Source organism: Cyclopterus lumpus, chromosome 5 (genome assembly GCF_009769545.1).
Source record: "Cyclopterus lumpus isolate fCycLum1 chromosome 5, fCycLum1.pri, whole genome shotgun sequence".
NCBI classification, from domain to species: Eukaryota; Metazoa; Chordata; class Actinopteri; order Perciformes; family Cyclopteridae; genus Cyclopterus; species Cyclopterus lumpus.
The window spans coordinates 7975941-8000915 of NC_046970.1; the positions used below are offsets into that span (position 1 = coordinate 7975941).

A 24975-nucleotide genomic window follows, 5' to 3' on the forward strand; every position below is an offset into this window, starting at 1 on the left:
TTAGTTTAGTTTTAATTGTATTTTACTTTGTTTAGCCCAGCCCCCATCTGCTACTCCACCAAGCTATCAGAGCTACCATGGAGCCTACAAGATCTCTAATTGCACTTTCTGAAAGAAAATCTAAAGTGACTTTTCGACAGAAGCAGACAGAAGGGTCTACAATATGTGTTTGAACAACATATCCAGGAAATCAAACATTTAAAAAAAAGGTTAAGAATCCTTTGTTCGTTTTATTGGAAACACTTTGCTGCTTGGTTAGATGCGTTATATAAATACGCTTTATTACTATCAACCACACAAGATATGTTTTTAGATTAAACCAGAGATTTCTAGGATTTTCTACAAATGTGGTGTTTGTTGTCAAATCTAAGAGCCGATGAGCTCTCTGATGTGCCCACAGCCAGGAGTTTCCCGTCATTCAATTCAATTCAATTCAGTTTAGTTTATTTTGTATAGCCCAATATCACAAATTAGCCTCAGAGGGCTTTACAATCTGTACACATACGACATCCCTGTCCCAGGACCTCACATCGGATCAGGAAAAACTCCCAAATAATAACGGGGAAAAAAGGTAAGAAACCTTCAGGAGAACAACAGAGGAGGATCCCTCTCCCCGGATGGACAGAAGCAATAGATGTCATGTATACAGAATGAACAGCATTACATAAATACATTCAATGAATATGACAATGTATGAATGGACCTCCACAGTTCATAAAACAGGAGGTAGAGAGGAGGGGGGGGGGCATCAGCAGGGCCAAGGCAGGGGGCATCAGACACAACCAGGACCCTATGAGACGTCATGCATTGGGTCATGCAGTCGGTGGAGAGCTACTGCAGTGCCTGGCTCTAAAGACCGTGGCCGCCTCGCTCTTGTTAGGTTATTGTTGACATGATGTCGGACACAAATCTAAGCGGCAGGCATTGTGCGCCGATCGCCGGTGAACAATTCTGGCTCATCTCGAACGAACATAATCATTAAAAAGCAAAAGGAGCGTTTGTTTATATTCAGTATACTTTCAGTAGCCCGCGTAGCATAGAACTGCTATTAAGCAGAGAACTGACCTGACTCACCTTCAAATAATTGATCAAATTGAAATTAGGTCTTCATGTCATGAACACAACTCTTTTTTTATTTTTGGCAACAAATTGATAGTGAACAAGCAATATGGGTCGTCAGATCTCCCCTGAGAGCCTGAGACTCATTAATCAAAGGCCAATTACACAAAAGGCACAAACGGCAGTGTAGGAAATGGCGAGGATGTTGGGAGACTGGCTTTCTCACTAATCCACTAGTCCTGGGCTCAGATCCATCATTGGACTGCCTCCAGGGACACACTTTGATCACATAGCTCCTTGACCTTTGGCTTAAAGAGGCTGTCACTGGTGCAGCTGATCCCTGCAATCTGAATTTAACCAGTTGAGGTGGAAACAGACAAGTCCAAACAAAAGGGGAACTCATCCTTTGTTCGTGTCGGTAAATATCTACTCCGTTTATGCTCTGGTATTCATGCCAGTATAGAAAACATAAACAAATGGATACATATAATAATTACAGACTGTGCATCACCATCAAGATATTTTAGGTTTCCTTATGCCTTTAGTTTTCTGTGGTGTTTTCTATTTAGGTTGAGGTCTTGGTGTTTCAAGTTCAGATAGCACGGCATGACATATCCCCTAAAAAGAACTAAGCAATGTGGAGAAAATGTTATATCACAATATTTTAGACCAAATAACTGAATACTGGTAATGTCTTTAGGGTTGATCATTGGTGCTTTTCAAACGACTTGTCAGTTATAATAACTTGCATTGTTCTCCTTTATGTTATAGAGCAGACATTTCTCCACATCTCCTGTAGTTTTCATGTTGTTCCCCCTGATTGGTTGACAATTCGGCAGAACGCCGGACCTGTGCTGCTGTCCACGGGAGCAGATTAGCAGAAAGCACGACGGAGACTGCCTCCGGCTGGACTTAATAAAAAACACTAACAAGTTCCTGTCTCTGTGCTAGGGGGATACCACCCGCGGTAACACGCGCGTGTTACAAACACATTTCTATAGCACGTTTCAGTCTGGAAGAACCAGACATCTTCATTACTTTCAACCTTTTTCCTGAACAAAAGTCATGGCACTGCAGTTATTCAATTTCACAGATGGCCATGGCCTCAGTTTGGCCTTATGCCCCCTTAATAAACGATATGCCCTGCGGCCACGTTGGGCTTGATGCAACGCCCACACTGACCCAGCTGAATTCGTCGTTTTCAAGCCGGCCTTTTCCTGTCAATATAGTTTTTATACCTTTTCTATAGATTATGAATTCTTATTGGTCTATTTATGGGGTTGAATGGGACTCATCCTGATGTGCAGAGGCTGTGACTTAGTGAACTCCTGAGAAGAAAAGTTTACGTTGACCTAGCTGGTCCAGTGGCCTTTATACGAGCCAAACAAGTATAATAGCCTAATGTTAGTAACGTTAATCCGAACAAATTTCACGTTAGCAAACGCTTGCTATCTAGCTCTCGAATCATTGTTATATTTTTTATTTTATGTAGGCTAACACCGGCTGCTTGGTTTTGTTACAAAATTACTGTTACTTTCATTTTTCAGGATGCAGCTTAAAAACTGTAAAACATACCAAATCGTGAATCCCCATCTTTAAATGTGTCCAGCAAATCTGATTGATCTAGGGCTGAGCAGGTATTAACGTTTGACAATGAAATGTATTGGTACTTACAAATTACCAACTTGTGCAAATGTATTTATTTGACTGAAGGTTATACTATGTATCGAAAATAATATAATCTTAAACCCTAAAGTTAAATGCATTATTTCTATGGATTTATTTGATGACTTGGCTGCTTGTGTCCTTAAAACAAATTGCAAACACCAAAGGAGAGCCTTGCCCCTCAAATGATGAAATTCCAGGCCTGCCAGCATCAGACAACATCAGCTGTGTGTCCAAGGCATCGGCGGAGAGGGGATCAAAAGTCATCTGCCGATAATCCGCAGACTGACTGAGATGGATCAATGAAAAGAACATTTAGACCATATTTGAACCAACCCAAGGGTTACAATATCCCATCCATATTGTACTATATTGTATTCATTTGAATATTAGGATTTTTCAATCACATGGCCTTGCCTAAGACACATATTCTATCTAACTGACTTCAATGATGGGACATAATTTGGAATGTAGAGTTGGCTGTTTATATGTCATGGTAATCAGCTTGTATCTTTCTCGTGTTTATATGTAATTTCCATATAAATGTGGATCATCAGAAAGTAAAGTCCGCCCATTATAGTCACAGGTACTAACCACGGCTCTTTCATCACTGAGATTTAATTGGGAGCGAAGCGGCAGAAAAAAAGCAAAAGAGGAGATGAGTCACAGCGATCCGCCAGCCAATGGCGTTCATCCGTTCGTCAGAAGAGAAAAAGAAATGCAAGGAGCCAAATACGCAGCATTCATTATCCGAGAACGCACTTCAAGACCTCTTCACCTACAAAGAAGTCGGGGAGGGAAGAAATCCGGGACTGTCACTCTGGGAGGTGAGGGTGCAGCTGGCAGAGGCAGGACCCCCGGAAGCGAGCGAATAGGTTGACGTTCAAGCTGCAGATGTTTGCTATAATAACGCCTCCGTCACTGACTGCTTTAGAAGATGCCAATTATAACTCTTTAGAGGATAAAAACAAGCGTTCTGTCGACAGTCGCTGTTTAGCATTCGACTGAAGAATTTTTGGAAGGGGCTATAAATGCCTCCCCACGCGGCTCGACTTTGTTAAGCAAGATAGATACGGCTTAATCTATTTCAGATATTTCCAGCATTCTTGAAAGAGAGGCAGACATTCGAGAGATGGCTGATCAATGAGCGAGAGTCCTTGGACTTGTTTGAAATGTTCAGCTGGCTGCCTGCATGTTTCACCGGTATGGATGGCTATTACCTTCATGCAGGGCAAGAGTCGGTCACTATTCTACCCAATTAACTTGCAGAGAAGTTTTTCCTAGAAGCGTAACTACCACATGCTGCGCATGAAGCAGAGCGGTGACTCGTAATGGATGTGGTGCCACACATCCTGGAATTCTGACATATTGCCTGGATGGCGCACCGCACATGTTTGGAGCGCGCGGTCATACAAAAACATGTGGATTGGGTTTAGTACCACAGCGGGGCAACAACGAAACAGGAAAAATGCATTATTACCCACTCATGTGGGTTTGATGTTCGCCCTTATTTAATAAGCACCTGCAGATCTTTGCCGAACCAGTTCACATCTCTGATTGACTTATTATTTAACGCTCTTCCAGAGATTTAGATCTACCAAACTTTCTACCGGCTTACGATTAATCCAGGGTTGGCTCCATTTCAGTTTTTTGCCCGTCCAATCCTGTGTACGAGCTTAAACTGATTTGATCTGAAAATCGTCTGAACAGCCATTTGTCATTGTGAGACAATCTCGCAAAATCTAGCTTGTATTGCATTGGCGATAAGCAATATGACAATGTGTTTAACATTAGACTATGTTTGCTTTTAAATGGACTTGAAAAAAAAGCAAGAGGGAGATGGAGTGAGCATAACGGGGGGAGTATGAGGTCAACGGTGACGTCATAACTGTGAACTATGCCGACTGTGGACAGTTTATTTGTCGGTGAATAAATGCGACAACTCCAAAGACCCAAGCTAAGTTCCCGTGTCTTGCTTGTCAGCCACCTGCTGATTCAAGTTAGTGGGTTAGCCCCGATGTTAGGGACAGATTCGGCCCAGGCTCACTTACTGGTCCAGTAGGATTTGAGGACATAATAATAATAATAACAATAATAATAATAAAAACAGCGTTTACAAAGTGTTCTACATATAAGCAAGGTAAAAACATATCAATACAAGTAAACATTTCAGAAAATACATGAGGCAATAAACACAATAGAGGAACATAAAATTACAAATACAAAATAAAGCAGAACAGACAAACTAAAATAGGGGAAACTGCATAAAAGGACAACATCACTTAAAAGCAGTTCTATAAAAATGGGTTTTAAGAAGTGATTTATAAGAAGCTACTGATTCTGCTAGTCTTATCCCCTCAGGTAGGTCGTTCCAAAGTTGAGGGGCTCTGATGGCAAAAACACGGTAGCGATGAGGTTGCAGATTGCAACCAACTGAAACTTCTCCAGTGTGTAAAGCATGTCGGAGAAAAACACAAAATGGCCCATCTAGAGCCAGAGTTATACTGTTCTGGGCTATTGTAGAAACATGGCAAAACATGGCTGGGCACGTTAACACATTATAAATACGTTAACGTAGCAATCCATTAACGCCAACTTTAACTGCCATAAATATTATTTATGTCATTATTTAATAGGCTTGTTTAGATATTATTTGTACAACTTGTTTCTTGAATATCGATTGTTTTGTATTTACACTTGATAGTATTTACACTTGATAGGAACTTGTAAGTCCTATGTTGTGCTGGGACGCATTTAGTTGCGACTACCTCCTGAAGACATGTGCAGCGGTAGAAGTTTTGTACTCCGCTAAAATATTTAAGTTAAAGAATTTTAAAGTGACAAAGTGTTGGATTCTTAAAGATTATTGTTTCTAAGTGGACCCATTTCCCTCTCGTTTGTGTGCAGCCAGCGAGGTACGTTCTTTATGTTAATGTTTCGTCATGCATATTTATGTGCAAATTGTTTTGTGTAATGTGAACGCCAACGTATGTTGAAATGTATTTATACAGTTAGACGGTGGCTTGATGACGGTGGTGTTGACTGAGGTGCACGTGAGACGAATAAATCCATCAGTAACTGAAGAACTAAGGTGTCGTGTATTTCCTGGAGGGAATGATACCGACAATGCGACTATCATGCGTTAACAGCATTTATTTTCTTGCATTGGGAGGGGCTGCTGCACACATTGACCGAGATCATAGAGAAAGGTACGGCACTTTTAAATGGACATTTTCATTTTAAATCTCTACCAGGCGGCGTAGTTGATAAAAGCAAAGTTATTTGTAACCACTGCAAACTGGAGTGATCTTATCACCGGAGTACTACGAGCTTAACAGTACCACTTAAAAGGCGCTACACAGCATTGATGCCAGCCAATAGCTACCCAAACAACCAGTGGAGCGAAACTTCGGCAGACTACTTTGGATTTGGAGGGGTCGGTCCAGCGCTCTGTCAGTGTCTCTGCAGAACAGTGCGTTTGACAAAGTCTTGAACAAATGCAGAAACGTTGTGGGCCACTTCAAACACAGTCCAGCAAGTGCTGCAAATTGAACATGGACAAAGGAATGGATACAGAAAGTGGATGTTAAAAGTTAATGTTGTCATTGTGTAACTGCTCAACCTGCATCACTGAAAGGGTTTCTTTCTTTGACTGAGATTCTCTAAAGGAAATCCAGAGGCTTTACAGACTAAAAAGTCCCCTGCACAGTAAATTCCAGCTGTGTACTTTTGTGCTAGACCACTTTAGCTCACTCTAATAGGGACCCTAACTACTGTTCAGAAAAAACAGATTTATATACTGCATGTTAACTTGCTGTGGCTCCGAGAGTGCCTGTTATATTGTTCTGATAAACTTTAAAATAAAAGCGTATTACACGTTTTTTTATTCATTATTGAATTTTGCGCATAATGCGATTAATCGCTGTTAATCACAGAAAAATCATGCAATTAATCTTTGCCCAGCACTAATAAATAAATATATATATATACATATATATATATATATATATATATATATATATATATATATATATATATATATATATATATATATATATATAAAATATATATACACACACACACACACAGTATATATACACACACACCAATTCTTATTTTTAGGTGATAAAACACTGAAGAAAACAAACTTAATAATATTACATTCCATTTCTGCCAATAGGTCCCCATAAACTTCTCACCTGAGTATCTATACTAAACTACTACTGCTACGTATGACTCCAAACTTCCCGAAGCGGCTTCACAGTAACACCTGGGGGTCACTGTCATTTAGGGGAATTTACTGTTGGGCAGCTGCAGAAGTGTTGAGTTCTACGCGAGACTACATAACTTCTGCTAAACTGCAACTCAAGAAGGGGAAACTGGAGCTATAGAGTGTGCACTGTAGAACAATGGAAACAACCTCTCCAAGAAGCCAGATAGTGGAGACGTTTTTAATCTTTCACGATCTGATAGTCACTTTATAAAATAGCATCTCTCCCTTTGGTGAAGGGAGATAATTACAGGAAATCTAATGTCGGAAACACTTCAGAAGATCTTTTTTTTTTTTTTACATTGATCAGAAGACTAAACAACGTCAATAATAAATGAAGTAACTTGTGTCTTGTAGGACACCAGTTATATACTACTTGACAGAATGAGTGCACTTTGCTGTGGAAGAAAAATATCTTGTTTGGATTATCAGGGTATTATCGATTCATAATCCAGTCCAATTTTCTTTGCCCCATCCCTCATTTCCACCAAATTAGTTGTTCGACTGAAACATGCAGGACAAGAAAAGTGCTGAAAATTCCACCCAGATCCTTAAAGCAACATTCCATTCAATTTCTGCTGCACCCGTAGCATAGAATGACCATAATGCATCTGTTGGTAGTTGATATAAGCTTGATGATCGATACTGCCGACTCACGAATTAACCCCCGCAACCCACTCACATTTTCAGCTCGTCTGTTCTAAGACGTCTCAGCGACGAACATTTATTTTGGGTAGTGAGATTATTTACTCTATCAAAGTATAGACAATATATGCAACAAAAAAAAGGGTAAATCTATTTATTTCTTACAAGATAAAAAACAATCATCTTTTCTTCCGGTAAAAATAAATATGAGGTGTGCTTATTATGTAAGCTATTGCGAACCAATTTCAACCAATAATATCATGACATCCGTCCATCAAACAATCTGCAACGTTTATTAAAAATTCAGTTTCCCTGGGGATGGGGGTTACATCGCAGTACAGAAGACGCCTTTCACCTCGTGGCAAAGACACCAATTGCAATAGATTCATTTTTACACTGTATGGGGTGTTTAAGTGAGGGAGCATACATGTGTATATACTTCACTGTAATGTAATTCTAATGATGGGCTTAACAACTGATTAATTCATAACTGATTCAAATTATAATTCCCTTTCCTGTCAGAGCAAAGTGCAGTGTTTTGACAGGCTTCTGAGTGTTTGATTGGAAGCATGAAACACTTTGCTGCTCAAAATTCTAGTCTCAAAGGGATTCGCTACAGAACAATAGGGTAATTTAATTAACGAATAGATATCCGCATGACACTTTCCCAGTTGATTACTTAGATTACGACAAATATCTTTTGTATTAAAGTTTTTTTAATGAATGTTGAAATACACAAATAAGGCATCATCATTATTATATATGCGCTAATTTACATACATTTCCAGTCAGAGGTTTTTACAGATGGGATTTTGGTTACCTCTTTTTATCACTTTGTGAATCAGAAAATAAAATATTCCTGCATGTTATTAGGAATACAATATTGTATAACTCAGGCTATGAATGATATATGAACAAACCCTTGGGTAAAAACCTTCCAAAATATAGAGAGGAACTAATAGATATCACCATGAAACTTCCCCATTTAATTACACACGTTATTTTTTTTATTACTATATCTTCTGGTGAATTCAGGAGAAATCTGCAGACGCAAATAAACAAAGTAGCAAAATTAACAACGATGTCTTTTTAGTATCTCGCCTGAAATGTTGCATCTGTTTGTTTCCTATTCTAAACGCCTAAAAACTAAGACAAACAAAACCATTTCAAATGTCAGTCAGTTGCTATATTGATGTGTAGCGCCACTTAAAGTTGCATTTGCATATGAAAGTTGTTAGTGAGGTCACGGTCACTTTAGTCCAAATTTGAAAGAAATTCACTCAAGGCGTTCCTCAGATATCTTCTTCATGAGAATGGGACGGGCGAGAGGGAATAGTGACCTTTGATCGCCAAATTCTGACGGGTTCATCCTTGAGTCCAGGTGAAGGTTTGTGACAAATTTGAAGAAATTCCTCTGAGGCATTCCGAAGATATCACGTTAACAAAAACGGATAGCACACGGATGGACAGAATGTCGCCAGCGCAGCAGGATAATGAAAGACATGCCGCTGATAGGACTCAAAGACCTTGATAAACAGTGTCTTTCTTCTAGCGGGAAAATCACAATAGTGTTTGACAAAAGACATTATTTTCAAAACCGCCAACAGACCAAGGCTTTCAAAACACACTGATTGAAAATGTCAAGATGAAAGCCTCATGACATCTCAGAGATTCAAAAACAGACCTGCAGGTGTTCTTCAGTCTTCACAGAGCTCATTTATACACACACCTGACCTTTAGATTGGGATAGATCACAAATATCTGATCGCCAACTCAAAAATGCCTTCTAGTATGCAACAGTCTTGCCAACATGTTACAATTAAGATTCATGAACTGAAAACCTACTGTGAAAAGGTTTAAGTGCTACAGACTACTCTCTTATACCAATCTATTTCACCCAAAATGGACCATCATTTACTAAATGAACATCATGTTGTAATGAAGACTTAAAACCATAGATTGAGAGCATAAGATCATGTTTACTGAGGTAATAAATAAAGTAGTCATTTTCTCATAGACTTCTATACAATCTGACTTATTTTTGCCCCCTGATGGCCATTAGAGAGAATGCAAGTTTAACACTTTTCAGGTTGCTGCTTGTATTAACCCTACTGTTTGTTTACCTTGCTTTCACAACCTACATGATCTAAGAGACTTTGATTCAAAAGTATTGTATTAGATTAAATTAGATATATTATCAGTTAAGGTTTAACAGATATACGGCAACTCCTGAAGCTGATGCGACACAATCAGCTTGAGATAAGACGCATCACTCTGCTGGAACTATAGACATCCCATTGCAGTTGTGCGGTAGTGATACAAACAGGAGCTTCTTCCCTTGTGTGTCGGTTGGCAGAAAACCGACACACAAGCCCCAACAGCAGGCATGTTTAATTTATTTTCGTTGTCAATTAAAATCACTGAATTATCGTTAATTAGCAACAGCTGATGCGACCAAACAGCCAAGGAGACAAACCACCTGCAACATTTGTCATTTAAAGTGGTGAAAGTGGCAGCCAGTGCCTGCTAAACATGAGAAGCTGCTATCTGGATGTTTTGTACGGTATTCTTTGCAAATGACAAAGCTAATCCAACTTATTTTCTGTGCTGCATATTCACATTCAAGAGAATGCTGCCTTTTAGAGCCCTGCTGGCTGTTGCAAGGGGGAGGCAATCTCAGGCGGACAAAACCATCCACTTGTCTACCCGCCTTTGTAAAAGGGTTATTGTCAAAGAATGTGTGTGTGTGTAATGATGAATCTAAAGCCCTACAATTATTGCAGGCCTCTGGTAGACTGACATCTGAGGGCTGGTGGTGGCTGTGAGTCAACAGAAACGATCATTAAACATACCGACTGTTCAACAGATGACAGCAGCGCTGACTCCATTTAGTCCGTTAGTTAAAACGTGAGCAAAACAAAAAGAGCTTGTTTCTCTCAGGAGAGGTTAGGAACAGGAAGAAGAAGGGGGAGAAGATGGGGAGGGGGAAACATCAGCATATGTCTGTGCAAAAGCCTCAACACCCACTCATCACCATGTAGAACCAAAAGTGGTTCCTTCATTTGTTGTGTTTATGTTTTGTTATCATGTTAATGACTAAACACATGATCCTGAGGAAAACCAATCCCTGCCCGCACAGTGGGAGGAAATTTAATGAAAAGTGGATGAAATTGTAATTCCAGGCTGTTCCACAATGAGGTCCACCGTCACATAAATGGATTGGCAGCGGACGAGCCGGTTCAAAAGATAGGTTCTGGGGGGGGGGGGGCATAGTTTGATTTGATTTCGTCCATGCAGGGTGAATACCAACACTGGTTTACACAATGTGCGCCAACAGCAAGTAAATACAGCGGTGCTTAAAAGAGAGTTTAAAGTTTTTGGAGATTCAAATAAATGAAAAGGGAATATTCTGATGAGGTTCTTGCTTAAACCTCTTGTCTCCGTAGTGATGGCATTCCATTGTTGCTTCGAGACATGCTGTGGGTGTTTATTGTTGCAGCAAAGGAATGGCTACTTATTCATCATCTGGTAGAGAACCACAAGTTACTGCATTTATCCCACTTCCAGTTGTTTCCCATTCTCCGCTAAGCCTTTCCTTAACTTACACACACATTGGGCATCAAGCAAGAATTTGTGTTCTTATTCTGATCCTCTATTTAGGGGCATAACGATCGAGGCCTTTTACATTGGTTCTAACGATACCGTGTTTGATCAGATGCTAAAATGTTAACTTTATGGGTATCTGAAACATTAGCCCCGTTTTCATTCAATTATGTTTTTTTGCATTTAAGTCTATATATAAATGTATATAAAATGTTTTCACACTGGCTTTTTGTCCAAAAAGAGTTGATGCACCAAGGGACATAGAAACGTCTTTGGCGACCTTTTAACTCGCATGACTGATCTGCTGTTTTTGTCTTCTCGGTTATATATTTATATTGTCTTTGTCTCCGTATAGCATGCATCATGGGCAATACTAGCTGACATTAACAACAACTGTTTTCCGAACCCATTGGTACATGAGTTAGATGGCTAAGTCACACTGTTTTTGATTATGGTTCGCAACCTCTACTTCTTCTACTCAGTTTACTGGCGGATTGCAGCCATGTGTAGCCGATAGGGCCAACTTCTAACCAAACTACGCTGTAGCTGAATTTATTCTCTCCAAACCAGTTGATGGAAAAGCTTAAAATTGACTTGACAACTGAATAGAAATATGGTAACTGAAAAAAAAGCTGTAGCCAACTTAATCTAAATACCAAAGGCCCAGATTGTATTAACGATTGATTGAATTATTGGTTAAATATGAAGGAAGTCAAACTGGGAGAATAGCACTCCTGAAATTCATGTGACAGGATCCACTAGCGATGTTGGGACCTTACAAAAGGTATTTGACAAAGTGTAGAGAGCATTTTAACCAGTCAGACCCAAAGACCAGTTTAATGACGACCAACCACTGGCGACGAATCTTACATGAGGTCCATTGCTCCTAAACGATTGATAACTGGTGGTGATAAACAATTTGAGACGAAGCGGGCAGTGTCTCACAAGCTTCAAGTTTGAATGAGAGTACAGAATTATTATTATTAATATCAAATGGTAGAAATGGTTCTGGAAAGAAGTTTGTTCCTTTGCTGAGGACACTGTCGTCAGCTTGGAGCAGTAACAATGCATGCCAATGGTGACCCAGTTTCACCACAAAATAAGTATTTAACTAGAAAAGTGCTCTCAGTAGAGTGGGGATCTTTGCAGGTATGTCTGCAAAAACCACTGCTGTTATCTTTGCTTGAATTAATTGTCCTCCGTCTACACTGCCAGCGTCTACACTGCCAGCGTATCAGTCGTGCTTTGGCACTCAGATATCTGAATCAGTTATTGATCCCTTGGGGCGCCATGGCTGGAGGAGAGTCAGCAGTAAGTAACGATACAATAGGCTAGTCAAGCTTTTCAAAAAGTCCTAAATCATTGCGACCGTGAGACGTCCTTAAGCAAACGGTCATGAATGAGCACAAAACATACTAGGCTGATGAATCCAGTAGTATGTGGACAGACAGACCGAACACATAATCTCTTCAGGCTACGCCTGGCAGAGAGAAAAAATAAGTTTCCCGTTGTTGTTGTTTTGGTCAGTATGGCTTTAACTGTTTAGATTGGCTGCATGCTTCCAATTGCTTACACTGTCCTAAACTCCGGTGACGCTGAAAAACAATAAACAGGTAAATCCATGACTGAATGGGTTACTGAATTCTTAAAAGTTAATACTGACACCCACAAATCCACATTTCCTGTCACTGAGCGTCATTCAGCTGGGAAGATGCTGTGCTGTTTTAATAATCCTGTCTGTCACATTACCTCAGACGTCATGCTTTAATGCCCCTTCCTGTTCCGCCAAAACTCCTAGTGCAACACAGGTGCTCACACTGAATGCCATTGCAATTTCACCCCATATGGGGGGCAAGGTTTTTAAATGGTTAAGGATAATACCAAAATAGAGAAAAGCAGTAGAGTAAGTTTAATAAGTCAGAAAATGAATCAATATATCAATTAATTCTTTGTTATTTTTCAAGCGAAAATTACACATTTTCTTAAGTTGAAGTTTCTCAAAAGGTGCCACTTTTCTTTGTCATGTTTTGTCACAAAGCAAACTGGATATCTTTGGGTTTTGGACTGACGATCAGATGAAATACCATCCTCGACGTTGGGATATTTTGGGCTCACGGCGCTAACAGTGCTGAGAGCTAACAGTGTTTACCTGAGGGGGAACCGGAGGAAGGGCGCTACAAGTTAAGAGCTAGCCATGTGTGTCACGCTGTGCTAGCATGCACTAAAATGCACATGACAGAAACCATAGAGAAACTCTGATAACAACGTAATTCTATGCTCAGATACATTAATCCTCTGTATCTCTACATAGCTCATTGTTGTTGCCATATTAATGCTCTGAATGCTCGAGAAACTTTAAAGATGCACAGCATACATATGGTGATATGTTTGTCTCCATTTCCAATAAAAACTCAGGGTACCTTTAAACTCTTGCCTCATAGATCAGCAACTTCTTGGCAAGTGTTCAAGAACATTAATTCTAATTTGTACCGTTCTGCTCCAGTACACAATATCCCATGCTCCCGCTCCGCCACCAGATTATCAATAAGCATGACTCAGCGCAGAGCCCGTGGCCCGCTCTCAAGAGGATCTCATACAATATTGCAAGTCCAAACTTTTTTTTTTTTTTCATCGAACTTTAGATTCTTGTAGAATCGGACAGAGGAAGTTCATTCCTTTTTGCACAGGGCGGTTTTGCAACAATGTTTACAAATCTTACAGATATTTTACTTCTTCCTCGACACATCTATTCCATCAGCATTCTACTAACTGTCGACGTCTGTGCAAAATCAGGACTCAACAACCAAATACATCATTCAGGTGTCGCTTCAGTTGCTTCAGACTGTCTCAGGATGACGCAAAAGGGTCGACATTGGAGTTAGCGTCATCAGCTTGGTTCTCTGGATGTGAAAAGAGCATGCAAAAGTCGCGGTATCACAAATCGCATGAAATTTGCTCCGGTCAGGTTTCAAGGATTGAAAATAAAATACTTAACTATACAGTAAATACCGTATAGAGATGTGTCTGCGCTGCATTGCTGACACATGGTCAAAGTGAATGCGGACTTATATGGCGGTTCAACCATTGCTGCAAGAACACGCAACAGGACGCAGCTTGTGGTTATTGTCATCATAGGAAAACATGCATTTTTAATTGGAAATCATATCAGACTGACCTTTGAAACGTACAATGATGAAATTATGAGAAGCAACATTTTTTTGTGTGGAGGATAATTAACTTTCAAACTCCCTTCATGATCTCACACCAGGGGGCAAATTTGGATAACAGTGCAATCGAAAAGAGTAAAGTTTGCCATGTTTGGAATAAAGAGTGCAAAAATTAAAGCTGCTACAAAGAACTTTCATTTTGAGACGTTATGGCGGTCCCTGTGGACAAGTGTTTCCCAGCACCGGATTCCCTTTTGAAAACCTCTCATTTTACTGCAGCAGAGTCCTGACAGCCCTGGTTCTGGTTCTTCACTCCAGTGGACCGAGCAATGCGGCCTTGGTCTCCAATGGAGTCTGAAAAGATGTAGTTTCTGATGAACCTGCATGATCCTGTCCGTTTCCGTTAGAATCGAACCCTTTGCACCGATGACAAGCATGAAGAAATAGCCAATCCTCTCCCTGGTGGTCTCGTTTACTGATGGAGGTCATTTAGAGGCTTCAGAATTAAACTGACAGTTTTATAACCAGTTAAAAGTTTCTCACAGTAACTTTGAAAGGATCTGTGTTATTCCGCTTTCATTCGATGCAGCCACGGAGTTTGTGTTTATGTCATGACTTTGGATTTGGCAATACGTCACTTTTTCATGAGCATCCTGCCTTCCAACGACTGGCAACGTTGTGTAATAAATCACCACATTCTTCACCTTCCCGTGTGCAGCTTTTTTTTTTCTTTAAAAAAAAAAAAAAAGAAAAAAAAAGGGGGACTTCCTCACAAGTTTCACCCCATAACATACAGGAACAATAAGTAACATACAGTGTACAGGAAGTTACACATCGAGAATAAACACAGACAGAATCAAATAATGTAGAAGATCTCCCTCTCTTTTTTTCTTTACCTCCAACAGCCTCCATGAATATTTTATTTTGAAATGTGCCTGAGCAAGGAGTGCATCGTACATCTTATTCAGTGTGACTTAAATCAATGTATCCTCATCTTGTTCTTTTATTGTGCGTTTTCCTACGAAATATCCAGCAACACGAGCGATCAGTGCGCCTGCACAAGTCCCTGCAGTGTTGAGGCAACCAGATTATTTGGTTAGGTTCGGGAAAAAAAAAGAGTGTAGTTTTGGTTAGAATAAGTATACAAGTGGCGTTACGGAAGTTACATGTCAAAGTTTGGGTAGAATAAGTACAGAAGTGCATTATTTAAGTACGGAAGTTACTCAACCAATAAGTAAACATTAGCAGGCATGATACACAACTTTCTTAGTCTCCATAATGTACACAGACTATTCACTATTCCTAAATAGTGGCTTTCGTGGTAGCCCATACACACAGAAGGTAATACTACTCCAGTGTTAAAATAATATTAACTAACTAATTTAGGTTGCACTAATTAGATTAAAAAAATATCCACAATATTGTTTTAACTTACTATCATACAACATAATGATAACTATGATAAGTCTGGCTGTACTTGATATTGTACGGTGCAAATTCTCACACAATTTGCAATTCATCAAATGATCGAGAACTAGTCGACGAACAGTGAACCTGAGATGTCCACTCCTTCAGTTCTCCTGGTTGGTAACCAAGCTGTCAGACAAGCTGTCATCAGATGCCTTTGAGCAAAGCTAGTGAATGAAGTTTAACGTGATACAAAAAAATTAACTGTACAATCGATATTTCAATGTAAAAGAAATGTTCACTGTGATGCAGTCATAGTCCATAGAAACTTTTTTATCGTGGGCCTCCCTAAATAATTAATCCAGCCGGGCCTGAGATTTGATTTCCTTGACCTCTGACCAGAAAATCAGGTTGGTCGTTCAGCGTTGCTGCATGCAACTCAAATGTTCTCAGACCAAACCGTTACATCCCGCTGTTCCACGCCTTGTATCTCCCAACACACACATGCCGCGCGAGTTGTGTGAACTTTTCCAGCCAAATAAAAAGCACAGAGCAAACACAGAGCAGGCGGCGCCGCCACAGTGGATTAGCTGGTGGAGCCTGCGCTGGGAACGACGCGCTCCCACCTCCATCGAGGCAGAAACACTCTGCTCTGGAATCTGCTGAGAAACCTCTGAGAGGCTTTTCTCCCTCGCTCACTCATTACCTTGAGGGTGACCCATCTTATTGCGTGGCCGTAATAAACTTGCATTATGTGTATGTGTGTGTGTGTGTGTGAGTGTGTCAGAGGGCCTGGGAGGAACAGAGCTCCCCCATTGGCCCTCCAGTCAAGGCCGGGGACTGTGCTGCTGCTGACTGTGGTCAACATGGAAAGAACAGCTGACGTGGCCCAACTGTTGACAAAACACAAGGGACAGGACTCCCTCTGAGCTGTGAGAGTGAGTGAGTGAGTGCTCTCCGCTAAACAAAATATATATCTGCTCGATATTTAAAGCACGGCCCTGAACCCCTTTGGGGACAGGAGGGGTGGGATTAAAAAAAACAACTCCAGAGAGGGACGAGCTCCCGGCCTCTGCTCCGCACAGATAACTATTTATAATTCAAACCATGAGTGAGCAAATATGATAATGATGTCATGGAGGGGTTCTTTTTTATTTTATTTTTTTAAAGGCCTTACAGTGAAAAATAAACAGAACTTGGTTGTAGGTGCAGCTTTGCCGAGCAGAAGGGCATTTCTGTGGCGGATAACAGGCAGAGTTTTGGGCAGTTCGTAAAAAAAAATAAACGTGCGGTGACAAAGCGTCGTTCAGCTAAATGAATCCAAGTCGCTCGGGTGGGATTGCGCTGCTAATGTGCCTGCCGTTAATGAGCCTGCCGTTAATGAGCAACCAAAACCTGTGCGCTGCGATGGTGATGAAGTTGTAGTAATTTAGCATTAAGCCTCGCTGAATAAGCTAAACAAAGATAAATGTAATTTCAGCACCATAAATCCCTCCCAGTCACTTTGCTGCTTGATTCTTCTGTGACGTTTGTCTCACCTTTCAACCGGATGTTGTGACGTCCCTTCGCCTGAAAAGGGAGGGAGGGAGGACTATTGCACAGGTATTGCATGGGTGTACACTTAAGACGATAGAGGCAGGGAGAAAGAGAAATCTCACAATTTACGAGATTGGAGGCATAAATTGACCAGATAAAAATAACAATATTCTCTGAAATTAAAGTGGTGCGGTTATGTGAAAAATCACCCAAAACAAATATCCGGGATCTTTCTGTGAAAAAACAACAACTTCATGACCTCATCAAATTAGACTTTTTTTTTTAATTTAAACGAAAAACAAAAAACTGCCTGTTTACTTATAAAGAGTTTGCCTATTAAGTGACCAGAAAAACTATACGATATCGAATGGTGTGCTGTGAAATTAATTGCAAACAATGTTGATAATAATTTCTTCTTGAAATATTTCAGTAAACATTATCTGCTGTTGTCCATCATTGTAAACTGAATATATGTGTGTGCTATAGTGTTGGTCGGACAAAATTAGCAATTTGAGAAAGTCGCCTTGGCTTGTGGGAGTTTATAAAAGGGCATTAGAGTTCTTCTGGGATTGGAGCTTCACGTGTTCAGTCAATAAAATGTCTCCTAAACCAACAGTCTAGATTCAGAGATTCTTGATTTTTGGTGGCCAAAAGAATTCACAATAACAATATCATTGATATTTCTATGGAAAATTGGAAGAAAATAAACAATGATGCTTATAGTGAAATAGATTTTTCTTGCGATTAATACGCACCGTCATATACTTTCACATTGAATGCAAATGTTACGCAGCGAAAAAGCGAGTATTTCACATGTGTGTGTCGTTTATTCATCTCTTGCCTGTGTTTTATATGTAGATGTTTTTTCCTTCTCTCAAATATGTAGACACTCACAACTGGTTACAACGCGTTAGTGATCATAACTTCCTAACAAAAATGAACAGGATGAATTATAACTAGCATGAAACATCGCGGCTGTCGTCAATACCGGCGTATCTCGACACCCCTAGTCCTGGGGGGCTTGGGGCTAATCGATATATACTGTGACACACATATTGGGATTTCATACTGCATGGCTGCTGCTTAGCCATGTGTGTGGGACGAAAGTTCAACAAAACCTTTTTTAAATGACATTAATTGACCACGTTCAGAACATGCAATATGTTCATAAGTGCTGAATGTGCTGAGCTTGCCTTTAAAAACACGCAGTTTTGCCGTCGCTTATAAAAATATTACACAACCACGAGGAACCCACGTGATTCAAAAGCTTTGGAATATGCTGTTGACATGCAGGGAAACAGAACTGCGTTTTCTCAATGATCCAGCTCGCACGGGTACTTCCGTTTGTTTATTATTATTTTTCATTTAACATCAACTTGTGCCGTGCCGCCTTTCATGGAATACTTCTGGATGCACTGTGATAGTAGCGTCGGGCAGCTCTCCAAATGAAAATGAATACATACATTAAAAAAAATAAAAAAGGTCCGGAGGGAAAATAAGTCGCCTGAGTAACCAGCGGCACCAACAATATGCGTAAAGCTGCGTTATTAGCCTACGTCAAAACCACAGCTGCCTCTCTCTCAGGACACAGCACAATAAACAACAACAAAGTCCCACCCACCGGTCCGGAGTCTTTACAGCGACGTTGTGATCTACACTTTAAAGAAATCTGACGATCGTGGTTTTTAAATATACAGCCTTGGGGGATCCATATTACGCAATAAGCGTGCGCAGCCTTGTTTTTTGTGTGTGTGTGAGTGTGTGTGTGCGTGTGTGTGAGTGTGAGTGTGAGTGAGTGTGAGAGAGAGACGATCCAACGATCCCTGGCAATGTATAGGGGATTACACGGATAATTAAGAGTGCATGACAAAGTGCTTGAGAAGTGTGCTTTCGCCGGCGGTTGCGTGGTCGGTGGTGACACAGAACGCACGCAATGGCCAAACAAGCGTTGGGTGCCGTTTTGGGCACATGTGGGCACACTAGAGGCGGCGGGGGAACTTACTTTTCCTGCGCCTCGTTCTCCTTGATGGCTACCAGGGCAGAGTGGTTGCCCTGCTGAAGTCTGCAGGTGGCCAGGTGCCGCTGGTGCTGGTCCTTCAGGCACACGTTCTCCTTGCAGAGGTCCGTCACCTGGAGCTCCAGCTCCTCGATCCGGACTCGCTGCTTCTCCAGCAGCCCCTGCTGCGTCTCGATGATCTTGTTCAGCTCCGCGAGGTACTCCACCGCCTTACTGGGGTTCTCCGCCGGGTTCTCCATCTCGTAAAAGCCCCGTTGCCCGTCCATCGGGGAGACGATATCCACACACAAGCCAGAAGAAGGGGGGGGGGAAAAGCAGCCCTCTCCCCCTGTCTACTCGCGCGCCCTCAGTAGTAGCGAGACTGAGCGCTGTCAAATCCAGAGATCCTCCTCCGCTGCGACATGGCTGCTGGGTTCTCTTTGTCGGGTAGTTCTGGCAGCTTTAAACCGTGAAGTTGGCCCGTGTTCGGTGCGCTGCTGTACGCCGGCCGCCACCGCCGCCGCGTCCACACTACGCTCTGCGCCGCAACAGTCTAACTAACCTCCAGTCAGCCGCTCGGTACATGGTGGTGGTGGTGGGGGGGGGGCTTTAACTCTTTCGGCGCTGGAGGTTCAGCGCTCCGGCTGCTGCGCGTGCCGAGGACGTCTGTGTGTGCGCGTGCAGAGGAGGTCCGTGTATTCTGGTGGGGCGGGGTCGAGTTTGTTCGGAGCATCTACTCAACAGGTTTTCCCCGCCAAATCACAGGTGCGCGCGGCTCACCTCGACAGCCGTGCGCACTGGCGCGTGCGGTCAGCTGTTTACGCGTGCGAGGGGTATTGGCAGACTGACCCCTCCCCTCCTCTCCACCGGCGTGCACAACCCGGCAGGTGGATTCGCCTGGTAGGCTGGGAAAAGCCTGTTCACACGGGGTTGCGGCTTTTACTAATCATTCGAGAAAAGAGTATGTTTTCAAGATCATTTAGAATAATTCACTTTTCACAACTTTTCCGGAAACCCTTGTTAAAATTCTAAATATGTTCTGGCCCTATCCAGAGCCCTGCAAACACGGAAGAAAGGAGTCGCTGGGTCCTCATGAACACCCAACGTGAATGTAGGAGTATGCTTTTATGGAACGCCCACTTCGGCTAATGCTATGTCGTCACGTGGCGCTTATCATAGACGAGGGGGGGGCGAGGTAGGTGTGGCATGAGCAGGTGGCTCCGGTTCTGCGGAGTGAAGCCGATAGAGACGTGTCTTAAAACTGGCATTTTCTCTACTGACCAGCCCGGGGCGACTCTTCTGGTTGGGGTTAGGGGACCTGTATAGACGTCTATGAGAAAATGATTTCTCTCTTGATTTTCATTGTAAACACAACGTTATTGTCTCAATCTCTCGTTTCAAATTCTTCTTCAATGCAGCATGATGTTCATTTAGTAAATGATGGTCCAGTTAGAGTTAAATAGACCATAATGCAGAGTATGATTTAGGGCAGGCTTATTTTGATTGACAGGTCTCTCTACCAGATCCGTATATGGCATCTCTATGTCACTACTCCGCATTCCAAATATGGTAACTTTTGGTCATCGTTTTATTTTTTTTGTCATCCTACTTGGGGACAGCAGAACGAGCCTCAAACACAACACTGACATATTATCCCCATATGATGATATGAAGGAACATGTTAGCGAGCTTATTGATACACCCAGGAGAAACAGAGCCACATTAGCATTCATTCAGAGTCAGGTTTAGTCCGGTATTAACTCTTCCCTTTTAGCCCTGTTTGGTTTTTCCACCAACTCCTGAAAGAAAAGCCGATATTCACCAACTCTTGAGGTAAATATCTTTAGCTGCTAAAAACCACAACAAGAAACGAGAGTTTCTATGGAGCCGCAGATTTGGATGCTAATTCTCTACGGGGCTAACCTGTTAGTATAAAAGCATTCATCGGTACTAGCTGATATGATGCCCAGGACTCATCATCAACATCTTCATCATACCATTAGACGTCGTCCAGGGAGGGTCAAGCCCTGGGTCAGCTGTCCGCTCTTTGCCGTTAGCGATGGCCTGCCACCAGGAACACTTCATGTGTTCCTGTCTTCATTCTTTAGTATTATAGTTCTTTTGTTTCTGATTTCCTTAACTTTTAGGTATTCAGTCCCTCTCACTTTTCCGTCAACCTTAAAGTGCCAATCCTTAATCTTTCAGTTGTGGGTGTTCTAGAATTTCTATATCAGTGAAAACAAAGGAATATATATATTTTCCGAGAGTGTCAAATTTATGAATTGCGTGCATAGCTCGATTTCTGTGTGTGTATTCAATAGAGCAAAGCTAATGCATTTTTTGTTTAGTTTTTTTCTCCCATGGAACGTCGACCACAGCTTGTAATCCTGCTAATGTATGAATATTGCAATATTTTTTTCATTAGCGGGCCATAGGCTCAATCACCAATGTGTTACATCATTTGGTGACTTATATTTATTTAAAGTCTTACAGATTGCCACTCTAACAAAGAACCCTCCTGCACCGCTGTTTCACGCTCCATTAGACTTTATTAAAAGTAGGCTACAGCCTGCACATTAGGCTGGTATCAGCATTGGAATATTATGTTTTTCCCTCTGCAAATATGCTTTTGAGGATGGGACTAAGCCATTTATTCCATGTGTTCTTTTATTTTGTCAGGGGGGGATTGCATGCAACAACAGTACAGAGTTGGGACCAGGATCGTTTCAAGCGCATTGTATTCAACCCCGAGGCCACCAGGAGGCCCCTAACCCTTACCTCCACACATTCCATCATGGGTGTGACATAGGGCCATTACATGCATCTATATATATTTTTAGATTAATTTCCAATACCCATTCTACCGTAAAGATTTAGCATGTCCTAATACAGCAAGCCAAAAATACCAGAATGTTTTCCTGCTTCCGGTCGCGTTTTGTCAGAATGCAAGCCAGCATGCTCTTCTGTCTATTTTGGCCCACAATCCTTTGCACAGCACATATTTGAGCAAAAGGGTCAAAGATCAAGGGGTGCATCCCAAGTCTCTTATTTGTCATTTCCTCACTTGAACCGGAAGTTGTTCTCCGCTGCCATATTGAAAGCCGTCCCAAAGCTCTTATTTCTCCTCTGAGAAGCGAGGAGGGATCTCTGAGGAGCCACGAGCGAGGATGCACGAGAGGAGCCTTCCAGGAAGCGTTTTAATGGCCGACACGCCCCCCTCATTGTTCATCCATTATGTTTTTACTTTTCCATATGTGACTTTCCTTGCCTTGCTCAACAACAAGACCATAATCACCGAAATGTCAATTCCATTTATTCTTTGTGTGTCTTGGTGAGTGGTTACAGGACACATTTCTCTGCAAACAAATAAGAGGTTAGCCACAAAATGTTGAGGTGAGGTGATGTTTTACAGACTCCCTGTCAGGTCTCATCCTACCCCCCCCCCAGACTGAATTGTACTCTATGACGATTGAACCTTCTCTTCACAGAGAATACAGATCTTAAATACAAGTTATGTTCCACGTTATTCTTTACTTCCACGTTATTCTTTTACTTCAGTAATACAAGACTCATCAGAAGCAGATTTTTCCACGACAGTGTGGGGTTTGATGAATTGTATCATTTCAATTTCCTTCGAAACATTGAGCCTAATGAATTAATTCCAGTGTTCAAGAGAAACCATAATCATATTCTGGGTTATTTAATAATGAAGTCACAATCAGAATTTTAAAACACACAGATGCAAATAATTCATAAATAAGACAAACGCACTCCGCCGGTAGAAATCGATCCAGCACAAGGAGGACACAGATAACAGTATAAATACCACAAACTGAATATAAATACTCAATGGAGTTTGTTAAACAAGTAACAGACTACAGAGAGAAAACAGAAACAGAAAACTGACGGTGATGATGATAACTATATCTTTATTAGTATTAGTACAGTGATGATAACTGTGTCTTTATTAGTATTAGTAGTATCAGTTCATGTGTGCAGACACAAATTGTCAAAAGACGGCTGATCCAGTTGGGATCAGAAACACACAACATTTCACTTGACGCTTTAAAGGAAAGAACGTCTTCTTTCTCTTTAAACATATTTCCTTGTTTCATCTCTCCATGGTTTTCTCGCATCTTTCCATGCATCTCTGGTGGGAGGGACTAACGCAAGGAAAAGACTTAAGTAAGGGAAATGGGGATGCAACTGAGAGACTCAGAGATTTACCCAAGGTGCCATTCGGTAGAGGAAGGAATGTGTCCAATTGAATGCGTACCTCATGCATCAGTACGCACTGAGCAAGGGCTGCCGCAGTGTGTACTAAAAGTGGAAAGATAAGAAGTCATTGATTTCGAACACATCTTACATGTTACATCATGGTGTGTCACAATCCATCTGCTGGACCCCCCCCCCCCCAAGGCCTCAAACCCTGAACCCTCAGGGACACTTGGGTGTGAGAGGGTACAAGGGCTGGAAATAGCGTGTTATGTTAATTTTGACTCCCTGATTTGAACGTCTCCAAGGTTCTTACTTTACAAGAAGAGAGGTAAATGTCAAATTTATGTCATTATGTCAAACTTATTTTTGTCAAACTGCTCCAATTGTTAAAATAAATGGCTGATGTTTATGTGGAATATCGTCTCTGCTCGCATTCCTCTCATTTCATGTGTTTTCATGTGCCATCTTTAAATTCAACTATGTTCACTATGTTCCGCCCTCTTTGTTTACTTTTATTCTCCTAAATCTTCGGCTTTCACGACAGCAACTCCGTGTTTTAACGTCACAACGCTATGAGTTGTGGGTTATTCCCAGAAATGCAGACGCACGGAAAACAGTCACAAAGGGCTTAAAATGTCTACCAGAGAGTGCCCAAGCACTCAGTGGGACAGCGCTAAACCCTCACAGACTTTTGTGGGAACTCGCCTCAAAGTCCCATTAAGCGAGATTAGGGGCTCAGATGTGACCTTTGAACCCTTCGACACATATTGAATAAGCGCACTGCCACTTACAGCCATCCAGCATCGCCGGGCCTCCTTTTCGGACATTGAAATGCTTCGTCTTTGCTTGTGCCAAATGACACAAAGGGCAGACATGCTGTCCTCCTCCCTGTGTTTGAGTTGCTGCTAATGACTTCTCCAGGTGTCTGTGCTCCCTCTTCTTTCTTTCTTTTACACACAGGGACGTATACTCGCCGTAGAGGGAAAAGAACCAGGGTTACCACATACAAGCCTGTCATTATCCCTCATACTCACATGCAGGATGGTTCTTTCACACGGCCGGCGCCCTCTAGTGGTCCGCCGTGGTCAGGCCACACACAGTCAAACAGTGAAGGTGGCTGCTGGTGTCCGTTTGAACACTGAGGAGTCCATTCTCAAAGCTGAATATCTGGCTTGTGAGGCCGCAGGGTGGAGGCGATGTGCACCGCATCGAGGCACACAGCTTTTCCGGTCCCGTCCGGTCAAAATGCAGAGTTTCCCAACGGGAGGCTCGCCGATCCACTGACGGACACAACACGTGTGGCCCATCCTCCACCTGCCAACCACTTGGACGCATCGATGACGCGCACAATTCACCAGAAAGACCACACGATCCTTCTTCCCTTGTAGAAATCTCCAAAGCATGAAAAG

The 24975-nt window shown here is 41.8% G+C and overlaps 1 protein-coding gene across 4 annotated transcripts in view; it reads right to left on the reverse strand.

Moving 5' to 3' along the window:
- Nucleotides 1-20019, reverse strand: part of iqsec1b (IQ motif and Sec7 domain ArfGEF 1b) — a 178606-nt gene extending 158587 nt beyond the window's left edge. For all 4 annotated transcript variants that reach the window (XM_034531979.1, XM_034531980.1, XM_034531978.1 and 1 more), the window contains exon 1: nt 19355-20019. In XM_034531979.1, the coding sequence (XP_034387870.1) occupies nt 19355-19635 (281 nt within the window). In that variant the 5' untranslated portion in view covers nt 19636-20019. The remainder of the gene's footprint in view (nt 1-19354) is intronic.
- Nucleotides 20020-24975: the final 4956 nt, after the last annotated feature.